This window comes from Cervus elaphus, chromosome 33, assembly GCF_910594005.1.
Source record: "Cervus elaphus chromosome 33, mCerEla1.1, whole genome shotgun sequence".
In the NCBI taxonomy this organism is placed as follows: domain Eukaryota; kingdom Metazoa; phylum Chordata; class Mammalia; order Artiodactyla; family Cervidae; genus Cervus; species Cervus elaphus.
The window spans coordinates 37,031,258-37,056,936 of NC_057847.1; the positions used below are offsets into that span (position 1 = coordinate 37,031,258).

Sequence of the window (25,679 nt, forward strand, 5' to 3'; positions counted from 1 at the left end):
ATATGGCTCTGTTATTTTTTCTGTTTTCTAATCAACTTCTTCATGATTTCAGAAAAGTGTGAATGCTTCAAATTATGGTTTATCACCTGATCGGCAATTTGCATATCTAGAAAGTGATTATTCAAAGGTATTGATGATTTAATTTGGATTTGTCTGATTGTATCTCCTATTAACCCACAGACTGGTTTATAAAAGAGGGAACAAGAGTTTCTTTATCTCTAAATATTTGAGAAATTAATTCAATTCTAGTTCAATCCCCAAAGCATAACAGTAACATACAAATAATTCAGAATTTGGCATTCTTGTCTGGCTATCATAAAGTATTAAAAATTACTTTCATCCTGAGGGAAAAACTTACTTTGGGGGCACCGATATTCATCATAAAAATGTTATTTGGCATCATAAATCATTAGTTAATTCTCACAAATTTTAAACTTTTTGATATTTATTATTACTGAAAATGGAACTATCACAATGTAGCTTATTTAACTCACTTGCTCAAGCACAATAATATATAGTTAGTGGCTAGACAATGGTTTAATCTGTGTCTTTGAAAGCCTAGTGTAGTATAGCAGGATCCATTGCTGGACTGTTTAGCCTTACTTAATTTCCCCTTCCTGAATGAGGCTGTGAGGGAAGATAATCACCTTATTTTTTTCTACTTATACTGGCAAAAGAATTTATATCAAATTCAGCTTCTAATAATTACTTTGAGATCAAGAACCTTTTGTTTTAATTGCCATTTTTCATATTTAGTTGAGATGCAAAACTCCCTCAATGCAGAGAATGAAAAGTCAAGCCTGCCCCTCCCCATTGTTCAGACAGCTGATTATTTTCCAGTGGACCGGTCTTGGTCACCTGCAATCTTCAGAAGGACATGTTTCAATATGCTGGAGTTTCTTTGCAAAAAGTTTGACAGCGCTTTAAGGAATAAAATCCAAAATAATACTTGATTTCTTCACTTAACTATAGTACAGATGCATGTCAGGAAGCAAAAGTTAGAACTGGGCATGGAACAACAGACTGGTTTCAAATAGGGAAAGGAGTACATCAAGGTTGTATATTGTCACCCTGCTTACTTAACTTATATGCAGAGTACATCATGAGAAATGCTGGGCTGGATGAAGTACAAGCTGGAATCAAGATTGCTGGGAGAAATATCAATAACCTCAGATATGCAGATGACCCCACCCTTATGGCTGAAAGCAAAGAACTAAAGAGCCTCTTGATGAAAGTGAAAGAGGAGAGTGAAAAAGTTGGCTTAAAACTCAACATTCAGAAAACTAAACTCATAGCATCTGGTCCCATCACTTCATGGCAAATAGATGGGGAAACAATGGAAACAGTGACAGACTTTATTTTCATGGACTCCAGAATCACTGCAGTTGGTGACTGCAGCCATGAAATTAAAAGATGTTTGCTCCTTGGAAGAAAAGTTATGACCAACCTAGATAACATATTAAAAAGCAGAGACATTATTTTGCCAAAAGAGGTCCATCTAGTCAAAGCTATGGTTTTTCCAGTGGTCATGTAAGGAGGTGAGAGTTGAACCATAAAGAAAGCTGAGCACCCAAGAATTGATGCTTTTGCTGTGGTGTTGGAGAAGACTCTTGAGAGTCCCTTGGACTACAAGGAGATCCAACCAGTCATTCCTAAAGGAAATCAGCCCTGAATATTCATAGGAAGGACTGATGCTGAAGCTGAAACTCCAATAATTTGGCCACCTGATATGAGGAACTGACTCATTTGAAAGGACCCTGATGCTGGGAAAGATTGAAGGCGGGAGGAGAAGGGGATGACAGAGGATGAGATGGTTGGATGGCATCACTGATTCAATGGACATGAGTTTGAGTAAACTCCGGGAGTTGGTGGTGGCCAGGGAGGCCTGGCGTGCTGCAGTCCATGGGGTCACAAAGAGTCAGATATGACTGAGCAACTGAACTGAACTGAACTGAACAGTACAGATAAACAATGAAAAAAAGAGCAGTTTTTTTGTTTTGTTTTGTTTTTTCTGGAGGAATTACAAGCTGTATATCTCTTATTTATTTTTTCAATATCTATTATTTAAAACAAAAAACTATGCTCAAAAAAAAGCAAGCATTTTACAAAAAAACTATATGATGGATAAAATTAGCTTTATCCAGTTTTATAGGATATTATAATAATTACTCAGGTACAGGGTAATCCTTACAGGACTAGGAAATTGTAGTGATTTTACTTCAATCAAGGTTAAGTAGAAAGGGAACAATTTTTAGAATAGAGTGTGTTAGAGGAAAGCTTTTTATATTAAGAAATGTCTTTGGATATACTTTTTATGGAGTAAGGGTTGAATCACTGCTGAGATTAGTTCTGGAATTTGGATGAACAGCACAGAAGTCCACAGTAAAACTCTTTAAATGACACTCATTTGGAATTGAAACATCACTTTCCTAGTGCTTTGTGAAAACAGTTCTTTTATAATTCTGAACCTTGAACTGAGTGATCTATGATTCTACCTTATTGACCTGAGCCTCTTGTGAATCATAATTTGTCTTTGCCTCTTTTCTTCCTGACAGCTTTGGAGATACTCTTACACAGCAACATATCACATCTACGACCTTACAAACGGGTAAAATGTCATGTCTTTTTGTTAACACAACTTCAATCTCATATAGAGCCTCCAGACTCTAATTTGAGAATGACTGTGTTATCTTATTTCTAATCTTAGTTTCTTACGTTTTTATAATAAACATATACCCATGCAACTTAAGAAATTCAAAGAAATACTTCCTTGGAATATTCACCTGTTTTTATTTGACTGATATCTTACATTTTTATACAAAACATAGTTCTTATACAAAACATAGTTTTGTTTTTCCTACTTTTGAACACCTAATTATAAATTTTTAATTTATGAAAGTAAACATTATCTGTAAAAGTACCAAAAATGCATGGGAATGATGCACAGTGTTGGGGAGAGGGGCTCCTTCAATGGAAGGAAGCAGAAGGGAGGGAAATGTAGCATTTAATCTAAATTTATTTAATATTATGCTAATTGTTTTTAAATGTAAAATGTTAATATTTTTAATTTAGATGACTAAGTTATCATCTATTATATTATTTTCTGTATCTCTGTGTTTAATTTTTTGAAATATTTACAGCTTAAAAAAAAATTAAAAGAGTGAGTAGGTAGGCAGAAGGCTGAGGGAGAGAATTTCTGACAGAAGCAACAACATGAAAGACCTAAAAAGGAAGGGAGAGCACAGAGTGTTCAGGAAATTCAAAGTAGGTCAGTTGAGTTGAAATTGGAGGAGGGCATGCTTACTAATAGGAGGTGGTGTAAGGTTGGGAAGGAATTGAGGCCAGAAATCACGCGCCAAATAATAATAAGGAAAGTTTAGTTCTCATCCTGATGACAATAGGGAATCACTGAATGGTTTTAAATGGGAAATGACATGATCAGATTTGCACTTAAGAAAAATCACTCTAAATATGGACAATGAATTGGTTTAGTTACTCATCTTAATGTGATATCCTATTTGCTGTTATATAAAAAGGAAGATAATTATATGGCTTGAAAAGGTATTAAAAATCTTACAGTCTATTTCCCCTTTTGTCCAGTAAAAGCACAAAAATTTAAAGACAACTATATTTCTACTTCTATTAAATTCTTTCTACTTCTTTCAGAAAAGAATAACTCTGATCTTCTTAAACTGTCAAGTTAAGAAATAGGATCTGCTGTATAATGTAGACTCTAAATCCATCCAATACACTCTGAGTCTTTTCCCCTGTATCCACATTGTTACCAAAGTCAAGAAATGTTTATTGAGCAGCTCTTATGTGGGCTTCCCCAATGATTCAGTAGGTAAAGAATCTGCCTACAATGCGGGAGACAGAGGAGTCAGTCCCTGGGTGGGGAAGATCCCCAGGGTAAGGAAATGGTAACCCACTCCAGTATTCTTGCCTGGAAAATCCTATGGACAGAGGAGTCTGGTGAGCTACAGTTCAAAGGGTCGTAAAGGATCAGATGCAAGTGAGCTCAAGCACAGACAGACATATGATGGGGAGACACAAATGAGTCTGAGGTGGCAACCCTATTCTCAAAATCTTTAGACTAGTGAGGTGGAAACCTTACCCTTTCAGTAGAATTTCTCAAGGCTTTAATCATTTCCTTGTTTTTCTTTTAATCATTTTTAAATTCTCCAAGTCCTATCTCTGTGGAGGTTCACCAAATTAAATTACATTCCAAAAGATGACAATACTAGTTTTTTAATCATGGTTTCTATAAACTTCATGGCCTAGAAGCATTTTAAATATTTAGCTTTTGTGCAGTGAATTTAATCAAACCACTGTTTTGTTTGTTTTCCTGCACAACTATCTAATTTGCCAGATTGTTTTTTGGTCAGGTAAATACACCATAATTTAAGGAGTGAAGAATGACAAATTTGTTGAAATTCAAGGCAAGACTGAATATCACTCATTCCAAGGCTTCTATGTGCCTCTGTATTTTATTTAAAAAAATCTACCTTAGAGAAGATGAGGATAGTTCTGGTTTCCAGCAAGGGAAGGGTAACTGAGGAGATGAAAGCCTTTGTAAAGAACCCTGCTCCATTTTCTATCATACGGTATATATCTATCATACTGTATATATATACGGTATATATCAAAACAGATAATGGCAGCTACAGTGGCTTGCCAGCCATGAAGAGACTGTGGGCTGAGATTTTCAGCTTGTCTGCATGATTGCATAGATGATTCCATGGGATATGGAAACCTAAAGCAATGTTATGATGTCAAGGTAACATGGACACTGATTTGAGACACAGCAGTAAATTGGGGTGAATGTCTTCTCTTCTGGGACATTCTTTTTCCTCTGCTCTCCTATGTTGATCTGTTCCGAACATTCTAGTGGCCTGGTGCTCATAAAATGCCTTCTACAATCAGGTTTCCCACTGCAACACCAACATTCTTCCTCTGTGGCCATCACTTTTTCTACAATCAAAGTTGATCTGTCCAGTGCCATGTTCCCTCATTGTTTGCTAGGCCGCGACATACTTTATGTTTGCTAGGCTGCATCATACTTTGTGATGTAATAAGTTAAATCAAGGTTACATGTGTTCACAAGTGTCCAAACTTTAAAATGATGGGAGAAATAGAAATAGCAAGCCTATGTCAGGTTGGAGAGATGTTTTTGGAGGGGGCAAACAAGGAGTTTTCCTTCAGGTGCCTCACATTATGCCTTGGAGGCAGGTCTTGTTTTGCATCTCCACACAAGCATTCTTGATGAAACTATTCATTTCGTCTTCAAGAAGATAATAGTCAAAATTTAAACAAGACATGCTATTACTCTTTAACACTTATAAAAGTCTGAACACATTCTTGCTGAAGAACTACAAAATCTCCATGGTGCAAATCAGTCAATTGAGTATTTGCAGGGTGACTTGAAGCATCAAAGTGAGATTTTCGGCGAATAGTATATTTGAAATTGGGCTTCCCAGGTGGCGCTAGTGGGAAAGAACCCGCCTGCCAATGCCGGAGACATAAGAGATTCGGGTTTGATCCTTGGGTTGAGAATATCCCCTGAAGGACAGCATGGAAACCCACTCCAGTATTCTTGCCTGGAGAATCCCATGGACAGATGGAGGCTGGCAGGCTACAGTCCATAGGGTCACAAAGAATCAGACATGACTAAAGCGACTTAGCACACAAGCATGCATATTTGAAATTTCCCCATGGGTGGAGGACTTTCAAGCTTAAGGCATACTGCCCAGTATATGATCTGTTTTTCAGTTTAGCCTGAGATCAGATGTTCCTTTCCTTTTCTGATTTCAAGTCAGATCCCGGGGGAGATTGTCAAATGGCATCTTATTTTCAAAAATTTGAAATGCATATGCATGCACAGGGATGGGGGTTGTGAATGAAAATGTGGAAGAGTACATATTAAACTTTAGCACAATTATAGAATTTCAGAGCTGGATGTATCTTTAGCGACCATTTCAGCCTGGTGTGTACAAATTTTACAGTTCTGAGGGTTAAGAGACTTGGGTTTAATGAGGGGTCTGCCAAGAACTAGCAATATTATTTTTTAAAAGTCCTATCATTTCTCTAATCTCAAGTTTATTTGCACAAGACTAGGGACATTCAATAAGATAATTTCTAGAGGTATTTCCACTTAGTCTATAAACATTTAATCCATTCACCTCAGTATAAAAGGTCAGAAAACTGAGATCCAGAGACATTAAATGACCTGTGAACTAGTGAAGACCTGCAACTACCATCCCATGTCTTCTGTCTCATGTTATATCACATTCTTTCTATTAGATTTGCAGAAGCACAGATGATGATGCATTATTTTTATTTTTTTAAATTTTTTAATTTTTATACCTATTATTTGCCCTGAACTGCAAAGTTCATTTATTTGTTTATTTTCTTTCTTTCTTTTCTTCTAGGGAGTTTATAAGAAGAAATGAGCTTCCTCGTCCAATTCAGTATTTATGCTGGTCGCCTGTTGGGAGTAAATTAGTAAGTGTTTAAATTATAGAAGTGTTTAATCATTTAAATAAAAGAGGAGCCATTTGATTTTGGCCTTTGTTAAATTTCCCTGCCTGAAAAAAAATACATTTATGACTATTTTAAGTGGTTAAAAATGGGAAGAGTTTAGATAAATTGAAACCCATCTGAGAATTCCGCAAAATCTCAAGCTCATGGATAGACTTCTTTAAATATCGCAGTCAAAAACTTTATCCTCATACTCAGCCAGAATGCGTTGTGCCAGAAAGCTCAGGAAAAATATGGTTTTCACAAGTTTCCCAGACTAGCTTCAGACAACATGAAATTTTGTCCAAGCTCTTATTTAAGGACTCTAAATAAAGATTAGATCTGGCTAGCTATTAATATTCAGAGATTTATTTGACTTTCTGTTAATATACACAATTATTTACTTAGGTAATAAAAGCAACTAATATAATAGCAAACTTTATTCTTTATTTAATATATAGACTTTAAAATCATAACTTTTATATGTTAAAAATCATAATGTTAATGTGAGTTGTTTGGTATTTTTTGACCTGTTAAAATGGTATCTTAGTTGTGAGTCTTTTCATATCTGGATTATCACTCTTTTTAAAAGTATTAGGTGAATAATTAACATAAATATGCAAACTTTATTGTGTTTCTTATGAAATTTCTCCTTATTAACTAACTTACCACCACTTCTAGGCATATGTCTATCAAAACAATATCTATCTGAAACAAAGACCAGAAGACCCACCTTTTCAAATAACATATAATGGAAAAGAAAATAAAATATTTAATGGAATCCCAGACTGGGTTTATGAAGGTACGTTGTATTCTTTTTCTTCTGCTGCTGTTAGGCTTTTAATTGAAAATAATCACACGCATTTAGTAACATTTAGATGAGTGGTATGTTACTGTGATGAGGGTGGCATTTCTGAAAGCTGTTATCAGGTTATGAACAGGACGTGCATATTCTGAAAGAACAAAATCTTGTTATCAGACTGGTGGAATTTATTTTCATGAGCATTATAAAGCAGTAGCAGTAATTTATATTCTAAGAAGTATATGGTCCTTAGATGCTGTGTGAGTATATTTTCTCAGGTTTATTTTTTCTTGCAAAATAAACCTTTTATCCAAAACTAAACAGCTGTCTATATTATTGTGCAGGAAGATACTCTTAGTTCTTAATGCAGTCATTAATTTTGTCCTCTTTCTTAGCTCATGTAGGATCCAGGACTTAACTGGACTTTAAAAGTTCTTCTAGTCCTTGCCTTTTTAAAAATATATGTATATAACTAAATTAACCGGTTTTTTTTTTTTTTAATTCCCAGAACAGAAAGTTAACTTTCAAATTTATGTTGCTTTGTAGTATAAGCATGGTTTTCCTTGTCTTGGCTACTTTAGATGACTGTAAAGAAGCTCCCCCCGACGGGAAAATTAATTATTGTTGAGATTTTATTTTAAAAAATACATTCCTGATTAATGTCAATTCCCCAGTAGATTAATTGATGTTTGATATGAGGTATAAGGTTAAACTACTCATCTATACCCAGATTATTCATCTTTTGGTAACCAAAACATGGAATATACCACATCCACATTAAAGAAGTTATTTCAGTTAATAAATGGCTATATACAATGTATTTTGAAGTATTTACAATTATTTTGAGTAAGCCGTCTTAGAAACTAATAATAATATGCTAGTATTTATTTTTCAGAGGAAATGCTTGCTACAAAATATGCTCTCTGGTGGTCTCCTAATGGAAAATTTTTGGCGTATGCAGAATTTAATGACACAGAGATACCAGTTATTGCCTATTCCTATTATGGTGATGAACAATATCCTAGAACAATAAATATTCCATACCCAAAGGTATGTGGGATACTTTTAGCAGATACTTCCATTTCCCTGCTGTCAAAATGAGCAACCAATACCGTGAATAGAGGTGGAATCAACAAGTTTGGAGAGCTGCTTATCCTTGTGCATTGTAAGGCAAACATTGTACTGTGCTCTATTATTTATGTGGACATCTGTTGCTTTGGACATCTGGTTGTGCTGGATGAAGTAGTCTTTGCAAAATCCATTGCAGTCTTTGAAAAACATATGGTCTAGATCATGGAGGAAAAACAAGCTTAACTTAATTTTAATTTTTTTCTTACTTCATGCTCCAAATTCAGGGTAAAGTTCTGTTTTGCAATTCCTTTTGAATTCTGATCTAAATGCAAACTAGAATGGGAAATTAAGACTTTGAATGTGATGTTCCTGTCAGGTCAAAGCAAGTAGGAGTTATGGTCTTTTTTGGACATTTATGGTAGTTTAAGTTTATGAGCCTAGGTTCTTCTTTGAGCGAATTAGACATGCTGTGAACCAATGTTTCTTACATAAACATTCTAAAATTCTTAGCTTATGTACTTCACATGCAGTCCCATGTCTCAAGAGAGGCCTCCTGAAAATAAAAGGCCTCATGAAAATAGATTCCACCAGAATGGCCATGTCACGGTGGAGAAATGTCATATTCTGAGTTAATTTAGAAAAGAAATCTGAAAGATCAAATCACAAATTCTCCTCTGGCACAAGGAGTAGAAATGATTTCAGAATGTAATTCTTTATTCTTAAGTCACTATTGTTTTTCCTTGCCAAAGGGAACCCTGTTATGGAGGTCCCTATATGTGACAAAGATGGGAAGGACATGCATAGACACAAGTGGATTCTGAAGCAAGTCAAAGTGGCCATAGTGAGAGAAATAGAAATTCCAAATAGTCTAAAATTTATATTAAAAATCATATGAGAAAGGAAATGAGTATGGGAGAGGGTGTCTGTTTAGGTAGAAGATCCTCAAATGTTGTGTATTAAGTCCGAAAGCTGGAGGTATTTGGAAGTGAGAGGTGTGATCCTTGGAACCCAAAAGATGGAAAAGAACTTGGATATTTAGAAGGTTGTATGGAGCAGGAAGAGATGAAGAAACCCAGAAGTGAGGAGTAATTCACACTGACAGAGAAGTCAGGACCCAAATTCTTCTGTTTCTTTGAAGCTGAAGCTGCTGAACATCTGACACTGGACTAAGAAGTGAGGCAACTATATATATAGCCTATATGCCTAATTTTTGTGGATTTACATTATTTGACAATTTTAAGATTCTCTTTTTCTGTGCTAAAATAACAGAACTCTAAGAAGATATATGAGCATGAACTACACTGTCATGTAAACCTAGGGCATATACTAAGGCAAAAGCACAAAGCAAGAACAGTGTAAATCACATGACATTTTATTTTGAGGTGGAATTTCCCTAATTTGGGGGCATTGAAAGCAGTAATAATTTAAGCAGCTAGTAGACTGTTTGGTAATTGTCCTAGATCAAATTACAAGGTAAAAGCAAAATCTATCTTTCATTATTTATTCTTTATACTCCCTTCCCCACATCAAGCTCCCTCTGCACTCCCCTTGGCACATGGAGAAATATTATTACAATTATCCTAATAACAATAATAATAGTGCAAACTATCTGTATTAAAAGTCAGAGAAGAGAGTATCGATTATGGAACTGCATTTTTAAATCCCTAATAGTTTTCCCTATGAATTAAAGCTCCCGCTAATCACTAAGAGTATGTATTTTCACTCTGGTTGCACAATATTTGTAATTACACTGCAATGAAATTTGTAAACATTATAATTAGAATGTTTTCAACAGTAATATATCTAACAATTATTAGCTTATAAAAATATGCCTAAATTCCAAAAGTGTCTCTAAAATGTTGGTGATAATGAGAATTTTGTGTTTATCTATCTCCGCTTTCTTCACAGGCTGGAGCTAAGAATCCTTTTGTTCGGATCTTTATCATTGACGCCACTTACCCTGAGCATGTAGGTCCCAGAGAAGTGCCAGTACCAGCAATGATAGCCTCAAGGTATATTCATCTCTGATGCTCCCCACCTTTCAAACTGAATTTTAGCACTGCAATTTCTTCATCAGGGTTTACATTTCTTTTCTAGCGAGTTTGCAATGACTATGCTACAACAAAAATAAATAAATAAATAAATTAGTATTCCAAGCTAAATACATAGCAAAATTAAAATTCACAAATAATTTTTTTAAATTGATGTGAACATACTAACCCTTTTTACACATATAAAAATGACCAGAGTACTCAGTCTAAATGCTACTTCCCTTGAGTGTGTGAGTGTAAGCTAGGGACAAACAAGGAGATAGTAAAATTCATGCATGCTCTCAACCTGGCTTCCTTCAAGTTTGGCCTACTTTTTCCCAGCATTTGCGGATCATGCTTATTATATGTGCATGGCAAACAGGAGATAAGCCAAACCCCTCCAAATATTAGTGTTTTTCACTAGGATGCAGTCTATTTGAATTGATCTGGTTGTAGCATTATCTGTTTGTGGATGAACTGCAGGCAGACCTGGACAGAAGCATTTTCATTTCTGTGAAAGGTACCAGCATGGTACCCATTGAGATCTTGTCTGATTAATCCTGGTCATTCTGGTTGATATGGAAAAAGGGGAGGGGTCCATAAGCCCTGCCTGGCTGGCCTCCTTACTCCTTCCCACATCCTCTCAGAACAAGGCTTGACTCCTCTTCTCCTGCCTCAGGAAGGAAGGTCAGCCAGGGCCAGATGATTGATTAATAGGAAAAAACACCTCATCAGAGGCCTCTGCCGGACTTTGCCAAGGTGAATGTGCTCTCGGATAATAAAAAATTCTTTTTTATTTTTCAATTATCCATTATTCCCCACCTAATCTAGTTGATGAAAACTGGACTAAATATATCTGATTTTTTATGTATCATTCTCTTCAAGAGGCAAGCAGAATGAAAGAAAGCATCATTTGAGCATCTGTAATACACTAATAATACAGTAATAATATCTAACATTTTTTGAGCACTCACTCTGTTGTATGTATAGATTGTAAGTACTTTAAGCATTCTTAGTAAATCTTCACAGCAACCTTTCATACTGGTAATGTTATTATTCCCATATTATATAGAAACAGAGGCACAGACATGTTAGTCAAGGTGGTATAACTAGTAGGAGATAAAGCCAGACTCTGAACCAGAGATCCCTTGTAGCTCTGTGATTCCTTTTACAACAAGGTCCAACATTTTGTGGTTCATTTACATTGTTGTTCTCTACACGTTCACCCTCAGAGCCAAGTAATCATTGCTTCCTTTCACTGATATCCGCTTTGTGCCAAGCGCTGTTTGAGTTACTTTGCACACACTATCTCTGATTATTATACTAACCCAAATTTCAACCCCTGACCTGCAGCTAAAACTCAGCTTCCAACACAAACCTGCCTGGAAAGAAAGATGGTCTTTTACCCACTTAACTCTCTTTTAATTAGTTAAAAAGTGAAAACTTGAGTTCAGCTATGGAAAAATAGGCAATTTAATGCTTTTTGTCCTCTAGGTCGGCCAGTAACTTTGGCCTTGTGTCTTAATTTTTTTCCTAAGATATTAAAATCCCAACTGGGGAGAAAACTCAATTATAAAATAATTCTATTAGATCAGTGAACTCTTGTATATTCTCTAAAAGTCAGCAGGTATATTCAAATTTTTTAATGTTTAAAAGAATATTTTGCCTTCCTTACCTGTAGCCTAAGTGTTTCAGAATAATAAAATATGTCCTTTAGAAAACACAAATTAAGAAATTATTTGAATGTGATATTGATTTATAGTTGTGACTTTCTGTTTTGATTTGTTTGCAGTGATTATTATTTCAGTTGGCTCACATGGGTTACTGATGATCGAATATGTTTGCAGTGGCTAAAACGAATCCAAAATGTTTCAGTCTTGTCTACATGTGATTTCAGGGAAGACTGGCAGACATGGAACTGTCCAAAGGTATGTCGTATTAAAACCACAGAGGTGTATTTCTGAAGATAAAAGTACAAGAGTGGGGACTTATCTATAGCTAACAAATATGTGTATATATACATATATATAGAATTACTGCATTTAACTCCTGATTGTTTTGCAAAAAACACTATTTGAAGGTTCATTATTTTTATTAAACAAGTAAGATACCTTTTGTTTTCTCGAATGACTTTAGCATTGAAACTGAATAGAGAAAAAGATTAAATGACAATGCCATGCTGGGAAAATCAGGTATCTGGTTTTAAATTAGGATGGAAGTCCATCCTTTTGAGATTATAAAATTGTCAGTCCAGAAAAGCAAAATAATGATGATGAAAACATAAGATGGATCCATTAAAGAAGTAGATATGTTCTACTCAAAAGAATTAGAGAAAAATGCAAACGGTGATGTTTGCTTTTGCAAAATGCAAACATTCTATTCAATGTCAAAATTGAAAAATAAGAATTCCAAAGTAAACAAATATTATTAAAGGAAAGCCAAATGCTTCTATTTGAAAATCAAAAGTAGGTAACTGAGAATGATATGAAACAGATTTAATTATCCTGCTATCCTGTTATCTTTGCAGAGTGCTCAATACTGTGCTAATTTTAGGGAGAAAAAACTTAAAAAACTAGGCACAGATTTATTGTTGAGTTTTAATTGTTTTTATTGCTCAAATCCAAACATAATCTGTTGAATTAATGAGTCAGAAAGCTACTTCTCCAATCAGAAAGCTTCAAAATAGGCCTGTTCATAAGTACTCATATTAGAGACTAAGAAACACAAAATGTTTTCTTTAAATAGGAAATTTGATGGGTACATTTCATGAGACATCTAATTATGAAGAAATGTTTCATTAAACCAAATATAGAATAAACCTATTTTATAAAGTAAGAAAAAAAGCACAGAGCAATCAAAGTTAAACACTAAATTCCATCTAGAAATTAGGACATTATGTTTTGCAAGAAAAAAGTCATATGAATCTGTTTGGAAATATATCAGGACTATAATAGTCAACATTACTCAGACTAAAAATATTTTTAAATCACTACTGTGTCTGTAAGAAGCTTGACTAATATTGATGGAATATGCTAGAAGTTTATTTTTATCTTATTTATGTTTTGATATACAAAGCAGGAAGATTTTTGGCATTAATGCAGTGTCATAGGCAAAAAGAAAAGATAGAATAAATTTAATTTTTCTAGTTAAATAGAAACAATTGGGTGAATATATTGTTAATGTCTTCATTGAATCTCAATACTAGGAATTATTGATTTAATTATATTAGTTTATAAGACTGGTCACTTAGATAAAATTTTTAGCTTTTAAAACTAGGCATTTAAAACTATAATTGCTTTGGAATTTGAATTTCTAATTTATCAAATCTGAGACAACTTAATCCAAACTGACAGAACGTATAAGATGCTCATTCAATGAGACGTGGAATTCCCTGGAATATACTTTAGTTTTATGGCCAAAATCAGTGATTAAGTTTAGAATACCAGGTTTGAATAACCTTAAAATTTCAAAACAACTGCAGTTTCGAAATAGTCTGGTAAGTACATGGAACATATTTTTCAGATTTAAGAACAACAGAGATGAATTTTCCAGTAACCACACTTATGACTGATGTGTGTGTGTGTGTTTAGTTTTGAAAACAAACAACATTTAAGGTTAAGAGACTTGGCAACACTTTATTCATGTTGGGAGTCATACCCAAAATAAAGAAGCAAAGGAAACTGGCAATAATTACTTGTAATATAACTGTATTAATAAATTTGTAGTTTGGAGGAGGAACATCCTTCATAATGTTATTCTCTGCAAGAGAATTAAAGTTAATTTTATATAATAGCTAGAAATCATGAATAAAAACATTTCACTCTATTAAGTCTTATCTTGTTTTTTTCTGAAACACCAGCCTATCCCTATAAGAGAAAATCCAAACTATGCTTTTAAAATTTATTATTCCTTTGCTTTTTATTACTATATACTCTCTCATGGTTCTCTTTCTAGTTTACTGTTTCTTTCTAGCTCTTCCTCTCTAGAAATCTTATTATTCTCCAAGTTAATGCATTTGCAAGATAGGCCATCTGCTGTAACAATAACAGCAGTAAAACCCTTCCAAAAGTTCAGCGGGTTAATACAATAGGCTTGCACATTCATGTAACAATCTAGTAGTGAGTCTGGGTAAGTGGGAAACAGTGAGGGTGAGGGATGGGTGCTCTGCTCCACAGGGTCATTCAGGAACCCAGGTTGATATCATCTCTACTGTCTTCATCCAGTAACTTCTAAGGATACTCCAAGGTTATTCAAACCTGGTCATCAACATCCAGCTAGGGAGTGAAAATAGAATGGAGGATATGTATGAAAGGGTTTTATAGGTTTGATATAGAAGTAGCACAAGTTACTTTGCTCAAAAGCTATGGGTTAGAACTTACACATGACCACATCCAGGTGGATGGGGCCCTGGGAAATGTAGCCTACCTCAAGTCCTAGCAAAACCAGGAAATAAATGATTGCTAATTATCCTAGTCTCTATCCCAACACTGTGTTACTCTCCTAGGTGATTTTTATCTAATACAGGAAAGTTTCAATTACCACTTGCCCCACAAATTCATTCTGAGGATTTGAACTTTTATGTATCTCTGCTACATCGGCTCTACTCCACCATCACTACCACTACCTAGATATGGGTCTTCAGCATCTTTTTTCCAAACATTACAATGTCGTTATTTAGTCACTAAGTCATGTCTGAATTTTTTTGCGATTCCAAAGACTGTAACCCGCCAGGCTCATCTGTCCATAGGATTCTCCAGGCAAGAACACTGGAGCGGGTTGCCATTTCCTTCTCCAGGGGATCTTACTGACCCAGGGATCAAATCTACATCTCCTGCATTACGGGCTGATTTTTTACTGCTGAGCCTCCAGGGAAGCCTCCCACTATGTTACCCACTTCTTATCTATTCTCTGTATCATGTTCACAATTATATTTTTCAAATTGTGATTTGAAAACTTTCAAAGGATTTATCATCCACAGGAGAAATCCAAATTTCCTGGTTGTGGCATAAAATTTTCTCCAAGATTTTGCTGATGCCCCTACATTCTCCCTTATTTTCTAATTCTTTCCCACAGCCAGCCCCCACTCAGCCATACTAAGCCACCTGTGGTTTTCTAAACTAGCCTCATCTCTATGCTATTTATTCCATCTAGAATATTTTTCATTTAACTGTTTATAAAATTTATTCATTTTTAGGCTTATTATTTGTTCAATAAAGGATTTATTGTACTATCCTCAAGTACATACCAAAAATAAGATTCAGTGCAAATTTTAAGATTTCTAGGTACTTTATAAGATTGAGAAAAGAAAAAAAAATTAACCTAAACTCCACTGGGAAATACCTTTTTACCTACATGACAACAGTTTGGTTTGTGGTAGGTCTCCACAGATATTTTCTTAATTCCAGTCACTGACTTATGGAAAATTTAACCAGAATTATGAATGATTTGCAATAAGATGCAGCGCTCAGATCATCCTTATGTAGGCAATAGTGATGTTGTATAAGATCTTGAATATAGTCATCTTCAACTCAAGTGTGTAGTTGGTTGACTAACAGTAGTTCACTCTGACCAGGCAGCTTAACTTGTTCAAATGTCCAGATTATATTTAGGAAAAACTGTCCTCTTAATACTATGTTTCATTTGATCTTTTTTTTTTTTCTCTTAGACTCAGGAGCATATAGAAGAAAGCAGAACTGGATGGGCTGGTGGAGTATGATTGCTATCTTTTCCTTATCTTTTAATGAAATTCTCAGCTATTAAAGGACTATTTGAAATGTATCCAAACTGGCATTTTATAGAAAAATAACAAGGTAAAAAACACAAAGGTAGTGATCCCTTCAGCAATTTTGTGCCAGACAATTTTAATGTCCATATCTAGAATTCTGTTGAGAATGAATCATATACCTCATGTCTGTTCTTAACTTTTTCAACCAACTCTTTGATATGTATAATTAATATTGCTTCTTTAAAAATGTAATAAATATCATTTTTCAAAAGGGAACACAATCCCTGAATTGCTTAAAATAATCTTGATAACTTTTAGCCACTGGAATCCAGGGAAAATAATTACATTTGGTATCCTTGGTTTAGAGACAACCTTGCTTCTCAATATATTTTGTATAAATAAATGAGTAGATTAATTTCATACATACCCATACTTATTCTAGTTTTTAAGTAAAGTGGTATCAGTTAGGGGAGTGTATGTTTTGTTACAGTTTGTAATCATATATATCTGGATTATTTTGGATAGATTTGTTCAGTGATTTATAAGGATTTTTGTGTAAAACTAAATCATGTTTTAGGAAAACATCAATTGTATCTTATATCTTATATGAAGAATACAAAGTAAGACAAATAATAAGCGAATATTGTATGGATGCTACCATTTACCACAAATATGTGGTTGAATTCAACTAACATTTGGGTACAAAAAAGAAAAGCTACTTCTGAGATTTGGACACATGCAAAGAAAAAAGAAACTTAACTAGTTTAATACATTAACCCAAGACAAGGGACAATAAAGAAGTCAGAAGTAAATTCTGAGATCATAAGTCTTGCAAAATTTAAATTAAGATGGAGAGTGAAGTAAACATCTTCAGGTATTGAAAATTATTTTTTGTATACTTTCCTGGACCCAGTAATTTTAGCTTACATATATTTACTTTCTATCTTCAGTTAAAGGTACTTCAGTTCTATTCATTAACTAGAGAATTTTGTTGTGTTAGTCGCTCAGTCTTGTCCGACTCATTGCAACCCCGTGGACTGTAGCCCATCAGGCTCCTCTGTCCATGGACTTCTCCAGGCAAGAATACTGGAGTGGAGACATTTCCTTCTCCAGGGGATCCTCCTGACCCAGGAATTGAACCCCAGTTTCCCACACTGCAGGCAGATTCTTACTGTCTGTGCCACCAGGGAAGCCCCTAAATAGAGAATAGTTATTACTTTATTTTTTTATGCAAGTAAATGTACATGGGTGCAGGCTAAGTCACTTCAGTTAAGTCCAACTCTTTGTGACCCTATGGACCGTAGCCCACCAGGCTCCTCTGCCCATGGAATTTTACAGGCAAGAATGCTGGAGTGGGTTGCCCTGCCCTCCTCCAGGGGATCCTTCCAACCCAGGGATCAAATCAGCATCTCTTATGTCTTCTGCATTGGCAGGCAAGTTCTTCACCACTAGCACCACCTAACAAGGTAACAAGGATAAGTGTGTAATTCAGGGGAAAAGAAAAAGAAAATCCTATTTTATTTCACTGTTTAACATTGTATAAGTAACAGGAAAAAAGGGAAGAAGTCAGTGAAAGAACAGGATTTTCTAAATTTTTTGGATTCTAGGTCAACCAGAAGCTTGCCTTCCAGAAAGATAATTCCTAGATCAGCATTTGAAAACTTGAGAAAAGGGAAAAATTTAATTTACGAGTTCACTGTCATTATAGAGATTTCCTGTAAAGAATGAGAGAAGAAAGAATACTTGAAAATGTCTTTAGTTGTGTTCTCCGTGATATTGATTTATCTAGAGTTTCTATAAAGTAATATGAATGATGTGATTTTACAAATAGATAAACCATGATACGCAACCAAGATAAGCAATCTTATCAAAGATGTGATCTTAGGAATCCATACACATTTATTCTGAAAATATTGGCACCATTCAGAACACTCTGAAATACTTTAAAATACATCTTTTGAAATCTGTTTACAAGCATGTTGAGGACAATTGTATCTTGGAAATTTTTATAGTCTGTATAGCACCAATCTTGTAATCCCAGCAAACAATAGCTGAATGAATGAATGAATTGCCTTCTAAAGTTTTAGAACATTGTTTTAAATACCCTCAGTGAAAGCATATACATGTCCTTGGAGGGAGAATGAGGTCTCTACATTAAATCAAAATCATGCGAAAATAAATCTAGTGGATAAATGAAATATGTATCTGCAAAATATGATTTTACACTAGATCATTATAGTATTTATAGCTTTAGAATTCTTTTGGGAAAAATTAGTTTTCCTGTGTACTAATCTCAATCCCTCCAAATGTATCCAATAGTCATTAACTTTCTGAATATTAGAAGAATTGCAGAAAATTTTTTGAAGTGACAGTTTTCAAGAGTAAGTTCACACTTCCCCAAGGCAACTATTTTCAAGGGGGCCATTCATTAGATTTTATAAGTCCTGACAAACCTTTTGGAGTCATGACTTTATATAGTCATAACTCATATGTCATAATGTGCTGCATAGCTTCCTTTGACCCATAATCAAACCAGTGGCTTAATAAAATTACCCAGAAATAACCTAGAAATATTTGTCTTTCAGACATCTGTTCAAATAATATTTATGAGGGTTTTAGATAAAGTGTATAGGCTAGTCATATTAATATAAATTTAAAGAGCAATTTTAGACCAGTTTTTCCTTTAATATTTGTCCAAGAGGTTTAAAATGAAAAAGGCCTTCAGAGATCACCTATGGACTAGAAAAGAGACTAAATGGCAGTTAACCTATTAATTCAGGCAGAGAACTAGCAAATACTTCCTTGAGAACTTTTTCACTTCCTTTTCTTCTGCATGAGATATTGTGTCTTAATTTGGGGGAAATTCTCTAATTTCTTCTTTGGTATTTTATCAGAAAAATAACAACAAATTCACTTCAAATAATTTTTTTTTTTGTCCTGTGGAGAGCAGACAAAATAAGATTTTATCAAAGACTCTATTAATAGTATTTAATCACTAAAATGTGAAGAACAAATACTAAACACATAATGCTTAGACTACAAAGCCACATTTAAATCACTTAAAAATAATTAAGCCATACACCACATCACATTTGAGTGGTTGGTGAAATCCTATGGCTCAGATAAATGGATGCTCTACTTGATGCTTGGAAGTCTGTGCCTTTGACTAAATGTGGACTCAGTTTAGGCATCAGCCTTCCATAAGCAGGTTATTTACCATCCGTGGCAAAAAATTAACTGGTGTTAAATCATCTTACCTTCCACGAAAAATATTTTAAATGACTTTGTAAGTAGAGATGAGGAGTTTATCAGCACATCTAAGCATGATAAAGGGAGCCATGAGGATGTCTTGTTAAACGGAGGACCACCTAGTGACATGTGGTTATCTAGGGCCCAGGCGTCACTTGCTGCCAGAGCACTTAACTCAGGATGCATTATGGATCTCACTCTGGCAGAGTGAATGCGGAAATATTTTACACCCTCTTTACCTCACCCAAGTTACCTGTTCATCTAAAGCATCTGTCTTGGATGTGTGCAATTAAAGGGGAGAAGATAACAGTCTTTGCCTAACAAAAATATTCTTCCTGTTTGCCTGATTCTAATATCTTGAAACATAATGTTCTGCCCTCTTACTATTTTCAATAAAAATGAAATTTCCTATTTTAATCTGGAACTAAACCGTCTTTAGAGTTCCTTAACTTGCTGCAGATGTAAAGAGAGTATTTTTTTCACTAAGGTTCCTTAGAGTATTTGTGACCCCAGTTCCGTTACAGTGATTGAGACAATGTGGAGCCAATTTGTATCTTTCATCTTGATGGGGAGAGGAGGACACTGTAAAGTGTTTACTAATAAGGAATCACTTGGCTGAGAAGGTGAAGCCTCATTCTAAAATGAAAGAATGACTTTTCAGGCCACTACTAATGAAATTCCTTCCACAAAATTGCAAATCAGAATTTCCTATTCAGGGGCCTTCTGGCTTTCAATCTCACTGAGTCTGTACACAGAATCCTACCAGGACTGACTGGTCTTATGATTAGTGGACCTAATAAGAGTATCATGTAAGGAGACAGCAGTTTCTCATTATTCCATTTTTTATTTTATTAAAAACATCAATTTTATGACAAAGAGATAAGCACACCATATTAGTTTCCTAGGGTGTCTGTAAAAAATTACCACAAACTTGGCTTAAAACTACAAAAATTCATTCTTTCATCATTCTGGAGGCTAGAAGTCCAATGTAAAGGGGTTGGTGGGGCCATACTTAGATGTCTCCAGGGAAAAATCCTTTCTGACTTCTTCCAGCTTCTGGTCTCCTGGCAATCCTTGGACTTTCTTGGCTGGAGCTCCACCAGCTCCAACCCCTGATTTCATCTTCACATGACCTACTCCCCTGCGTCTCTTTGCAGCCTCATCTCTTCTCATGAGGACACCAGTCATTGGCTCTAGGGCCAACTTGGATCCACTATGATCACATCTCAGTTCTTAACCTCATTACACCTGTGAAAATGCTATTTTCAAATAGGTCATTATCCTACTCTGTTTGAGCTGTTATAACAATGTATCCTACACTGAGTGGCTTATAAACAACAGAAAGTCATTTCTCACAGTTCTAGAGGCTGGAAGTCTGAGATGAGGATGCCAGCATAGTCAGGTTCTGCTGAGAGCTCTCTTCTGCCAACTTCTTGTTGTATCCTCCATGGCGGAGAGCTGAGCAGCAGGAGGACACTCTGGTGATTCTCGTTAAGTGGGCTGATCCCATTCGTGGGAGCTGTACCCTTATGACCTCATCGAATCCTAGTTGCCTCCCAAGGCCCCCACCTCTTGATACCAAATACCATCTTAATAGGGGTTGAGTTTCAACATATGAATTTGGGGGAACAGAAACGTTCAGTCCATAACAGTTATCTTCTGGATTAGGTGGAAAAGAATTTGGGGGACACTAGTTAGACCCCACAGATACCACATCAAAAAGTTACACTTTAATATCATTCAATCATAATCATGACTTTTATTTAAAAACATCATGTCAAATTACACATAGGACCATCATTCAAAATACCTACAACTACTTCCCTTGTTCTCATTTTGCTGTAAAGTGTGTCCTGACAATGTGAGTGTCAGCAAGTTAGGTGTCTGTAGCTGAAAGATACCAGTAGTCTTTTGATTGTTGTTGCTTGGACAATTGTAAAGGATCTGAATGTTTTAACACTGTCATGCGGAGGCACTCCTGCTAAGAAATCTAGTTTGGAATAACTTGCAGGAATATCTACTCTGTACGATGTAGAATAGCTCTTTCCTCATGGAGCCCCTTCACCACATTACCATCCTTCCTCCACCCAATGACCAGGATAAAAAAGGAAGTCAGCAAATGTACAATGAGTCTCTTTTTCTGATGGGAGAAACTACTAGCTTAAAATCTGATGTCAGGACATTTGCAGGACTTTAATTATCTGTACCGTTCAGGATGCTGAGTTATAACTTGCTCTGTTCAGGACACACTAGACCTGTGGCAGAAACTCCTCAGGTCCTTAAGCAGTTCCCTACAGGTGGTGAACATGAGCCCTGGGAAGAGGTCAGAGGTGAACAGTGATGTTTGGTCTGCTCCCTAAGCTCAAGGAGTACACCTTTCATTGTCTTATCATTGGTTGCATTTTTCTCTCAAGTCCAGAAGTCCCTTTCTGCCATTAAAAGCTGTGACTAGCAGTTCGTGATATTTTAATCTCTAAAATGCCTTTATTGCATCATCAGCATCAGGTGCTTGACATCAAACAAATCAAGAAATAAAAGAGGCTATCGACCTTCAGAAGAGTCACATTTTGGTCAAATATAACATTTTGAAGTTTGACTTGGTTAAACATCAACATTCATTTGTGAATTTTTTTAACTATGTCAAACCACGTAATCTCAGAATACAGAAATTCAAACTAAGCAATATGAACCCAAGGATATGTAGTAGCAATTATGCAGTAGCTGGAATGTATAAGTGTCTGTTAGAAGCACCAGAAAAGCTGTCCATTTGAAAGGATGGGATCTAGGGTGTGAGTGCCGGAAGGTAGGGGAGGCAAGACTTTCTGGTCCTGATAATTGTAACTACACATGGCTTTTAAAAAATCAATCATTTTAGTTTGGTTTGTCTCCTGAACATAACCTCTGTTCATTTCTTTCAGTTCTTTGTTTCAACACCAGTGTTCAGCCATGATACCATTTCATACTACAAAATATTTAGCGACAAGGATGGCTACAAACATATTCACTATATCAAAGACACTGTGGTATGTTCCTTCCAAGATTTATCTCCTGAAAGATCATTCACTTGAGGTTGCTCAAATAACGCTCAGCTTCACACAACATAATGTTTGTCTTTTTATAGGAAAATGCTATTCAAATTACAAGTGGCAAGTGGGAGGCCATAAATATATTCAGAGTAACACAGGATTCACTGTAAGTATTGCATGAAGCTTGATGCACCATTCAGGTTTTAATTGGCACTGATGGACGGATGAAATCTACAGCACCACTGCTTTCAGTTAAGAGCATTTTTATTACTTATTCTAAAGTGTAGTTCAGACAGTTGTGGTTTCATTAAAATTACACATTTTTTAATAACTAGTCAACACAATTTCCTATTTTGGAAAGAACATTTAGTAGGTGGTTATTTCTCTTCTGATAGTTGGTATATAATTACATTAAAAGTATAAAAGTTTTAGAATAGTAACTGGTCCTAAAAGCAAATTTTCCGTCTAGCACTTGAAGCAGTAAGCTAGATTCAGAAGTCCATGAGGGCAGCCCCTTGATAAGAAACATTCTTGAAGTGATTCACTGTTGTATAAGTTTGAGAATGTTATCTGTAATAGCTATTATTTATTAAGTGATTGCTGTGTACCACATAATATAAAGTAGAAATGATAATCCCAGTTTTACAGATGAGAAAGCTGATACTTAGAAATTTAATTAACTTGGGCAAGGCTACATAGTTAGTGGTAGAACTAGGATTTAAACCTAAAATATATCAAATCTAAGATTCTTATTATTAACCTCAACATGGGGCTTCTTTCTTCTAGGTCTTTCCTTTTCAGTCCATCCTGTGCATTATCTAAATAAACCATCTTAAAATGAGCATTTTTGATTAAACATCTCTACTCAAGAATGTGTAGTTTTTTTCCCCCTTTACTTCTAATAAAGTCCAAATCTAGAGCACTCTCTTGTAACTACCCTGCCATTAGCTTGAATTCTAAGAGCAAGAGAGGAAGATAATTAATCCAGCTCCACTGGATGAAATTTTTTTAGAAACCTATTGCCAATCCATGGAATTCTTTGAACTGTCAGCAAAGGAGTTTAGCCATTACATGGAGCAGCCATTAAAACTGCCCGTGTAAGATGAGTGACAAGATAAAACCTAATGGGAGATTTCAGGAATAATATATTTAGGAGGTAGGGGAAACTGAAGGCAGGAAGACCCTGGTATGGTCATAATCTAGGCCTGAGGTGACAGAAGCCTGAACTAGAATAGTGGCAATGAAATGCAGACTCCGAGAGAGAACTATATCTCCTTTTTTTTGCATCTTTGGAACATGAGATAGTGACTGGAACAAAATAGTTAAATGAATGAGAGGACAGGTAGACAGACAGTGAAGAGAGACAGAGGCTGAAAAGGTAAGTCAGTGGCTGTGAGGGAAAAGGGAAGGGAAAGAGGGAATGTGGACTCTGTTCTAAGTGTTAAAGACAAAGACAATTGTGAAACTTTTGACATAACAACAAAAAAACTGTAGGAGGCAGATTGGAAAAAGCTGAGTAGTTTATTCACAGGTAGTTTGAGATGATGTGGGAAAAGCAAGTATAGTGATGTTTGGAGTCATGTGAAGTCAGTAAAGACATTTAGAAGGATGCTGGTTTTGAAGGTAAAGTTAATAGTAGGAATCAGGTGTATTCTGTTGCCTTTTCCTTTTACTGGGGGTTTTCCCAGGTGTCTCAGTGGTAAAGAATCGACCTGCCAATTCAGAAGACACAAGTTCTATCCATGGGCTGGGAAAATCCCCTGGAAGAGAAAATAGCAACCCACTTCAGTATTCTCACCTAGAAAATCCCATGGACAGAGAGCCCGGCAGCTACAGTCCATGGGGTCCCAACGATTCAGACGCAATGAACATGTACGCTGGGGCCTTTTACTGGGAATAACAAGGTCATTATTTCAGTGAGGATATACAAGTACTTGGGTGAATTAAAAGTTCTGAGAATTAAAAATAAGAAACCAAACCTAAAACTTTTAACACTTTATTGTGCTCTTCCTAAAAATTAAATGTCAGTTATTTTGTTATATTCAGATGAACTCACAGAGGAGAAAATCATGCCCATTAAATTGGATTTCCCACTTTGTTAAGACAGGTTAGAACTGGGACCGAGATACTTAAGTAACAAGCATGCTCTCTTGTGACCTGTTTTGCTTCTGGGTAAATTAACATGCCCCTTTGTGTGGTATCCTTGGGTAGATGAGTTTCCTGATTTTTAAAAAAGTGATCTACTGTCAGTGCTTCTGTAAAATAAATTCTAAACGTGTTCAAAATCATAGACAAAATTAAATAGTATAGCACAAAGAAATCAGTAAACTGTTAATTATGGAAAGGAGAGGTGATATTAATCAAACATCTTAGCTTAACCAAAAAAGGGTACTCAACATAATTTAATATTTCTCCTATAATTTATAAATACATTTGTGCAAATATATTTTATATATGTATAAGTCAGAGTATGTACATAAAATGCAGAAGTATGAACAGCAGCAATTTGTGTACATAAATACCAATTAATTGCTTTATTCCATTAAAGTTGGACTATATTGTTTACTATATTAATACTATATTAACAATTCTATCACCATTTAGCCATCAATAATTATCTGATAACTTCTGAATATATTTTCAGGTTTTATTCTAGCAATGAATTTGAAGGCTACCCTGGAAGAAGAAATATCTATAGGTAATTTATGTCAATTCACTCTAATATTTTTATATATTGAAATTTGAATAAAAATCAGAGTCCTCAGAATACATAAAATATTTTTTAAAGGCTGAAATGTAATAGAATTAATTTATGAATTAAAATATTCAGAGGATGTGTATATCACTATAAGAATATATGCCCCCTAACATACCAGCTAACCAAATGTTTTCAAAAAGAAAAATTAAGAAATTTTAGGGGGATCGGGATGGGGAATACGTGTAAATCTATGGCTGATTCATATCAATGTATGACAAAAATAAATAAATTTAAAAAAAAGAAATTTTAATACTGATATAAACATGGCATTAAACATTTTAACTAAATTTAGAGGTAATTGAGAAAATTCATGTAACACACATTTATCAAGTTACTACTGTATACCATGCATTGCGTTTATTCCTGTAATGTGTGATTTCTTTTAACATGACTTGCTTTGAGACTATTATGATTAGAAGGAATTCATCTCTCTTCATATATTAGTGTTTTAGTTTATGGCCCCCTTGGTGATTGGAATGGTGCCCTTAACAGTCCCTTCTGG

At 35.1% G+C, this 25,679-nt stretch overlaps 1 protein-coding gene across 1 annotated transcript in view; it reads left to right on the plus strand.

Annotated features, from left to right (window-relative positions):
* The window catches only part of LOC122688377 (fibroblast activation protein alpha), a 79,680-nt gene that overhangs the window by 24,282 nt on the left and 29,719 nt on the right, over positions 1–25,679 (plus strand). Inside the window, exons 6-16 of the mRNA XM_043894355.1 lie at positions 53–127; positions 2,556–2,608; positions 6,429–6,501; positions 7,198–7,318; positions 8,214–8,368; positions 10,298–10,401; positions 12,212–12,347; positions 16,085–16,129; positions 22,312–22,416; positions 22,515–22,585; positions 25,064–25,117. Coding sequence (XP_043750290.1) covers positions 53–127; positions 2,556–2,608; positions 6,429–6,501; positions 7,198–7,318; positions 8,214–8,368; positions 10,298–10,401; positions 12,212–12,347; positions 16,085–16,129; positions 22,312–22,416; positions 22,515–22,585; positions 25,064–25,117 — 992 coding nt within the window. The remainder of the gene's footprint in view (positions 1–52; positions 128–2,555; positions 2,609–6,428; positions 6,502–7,197; positions 7,319–8,213; positions 8,369–10,297; positions 10,402–12,211; positions 12,348–16,084; positions 16,130–22,311; positions 22,417–22,514; positions 22,586–25,063; positions 25,118–25,679) is intronic.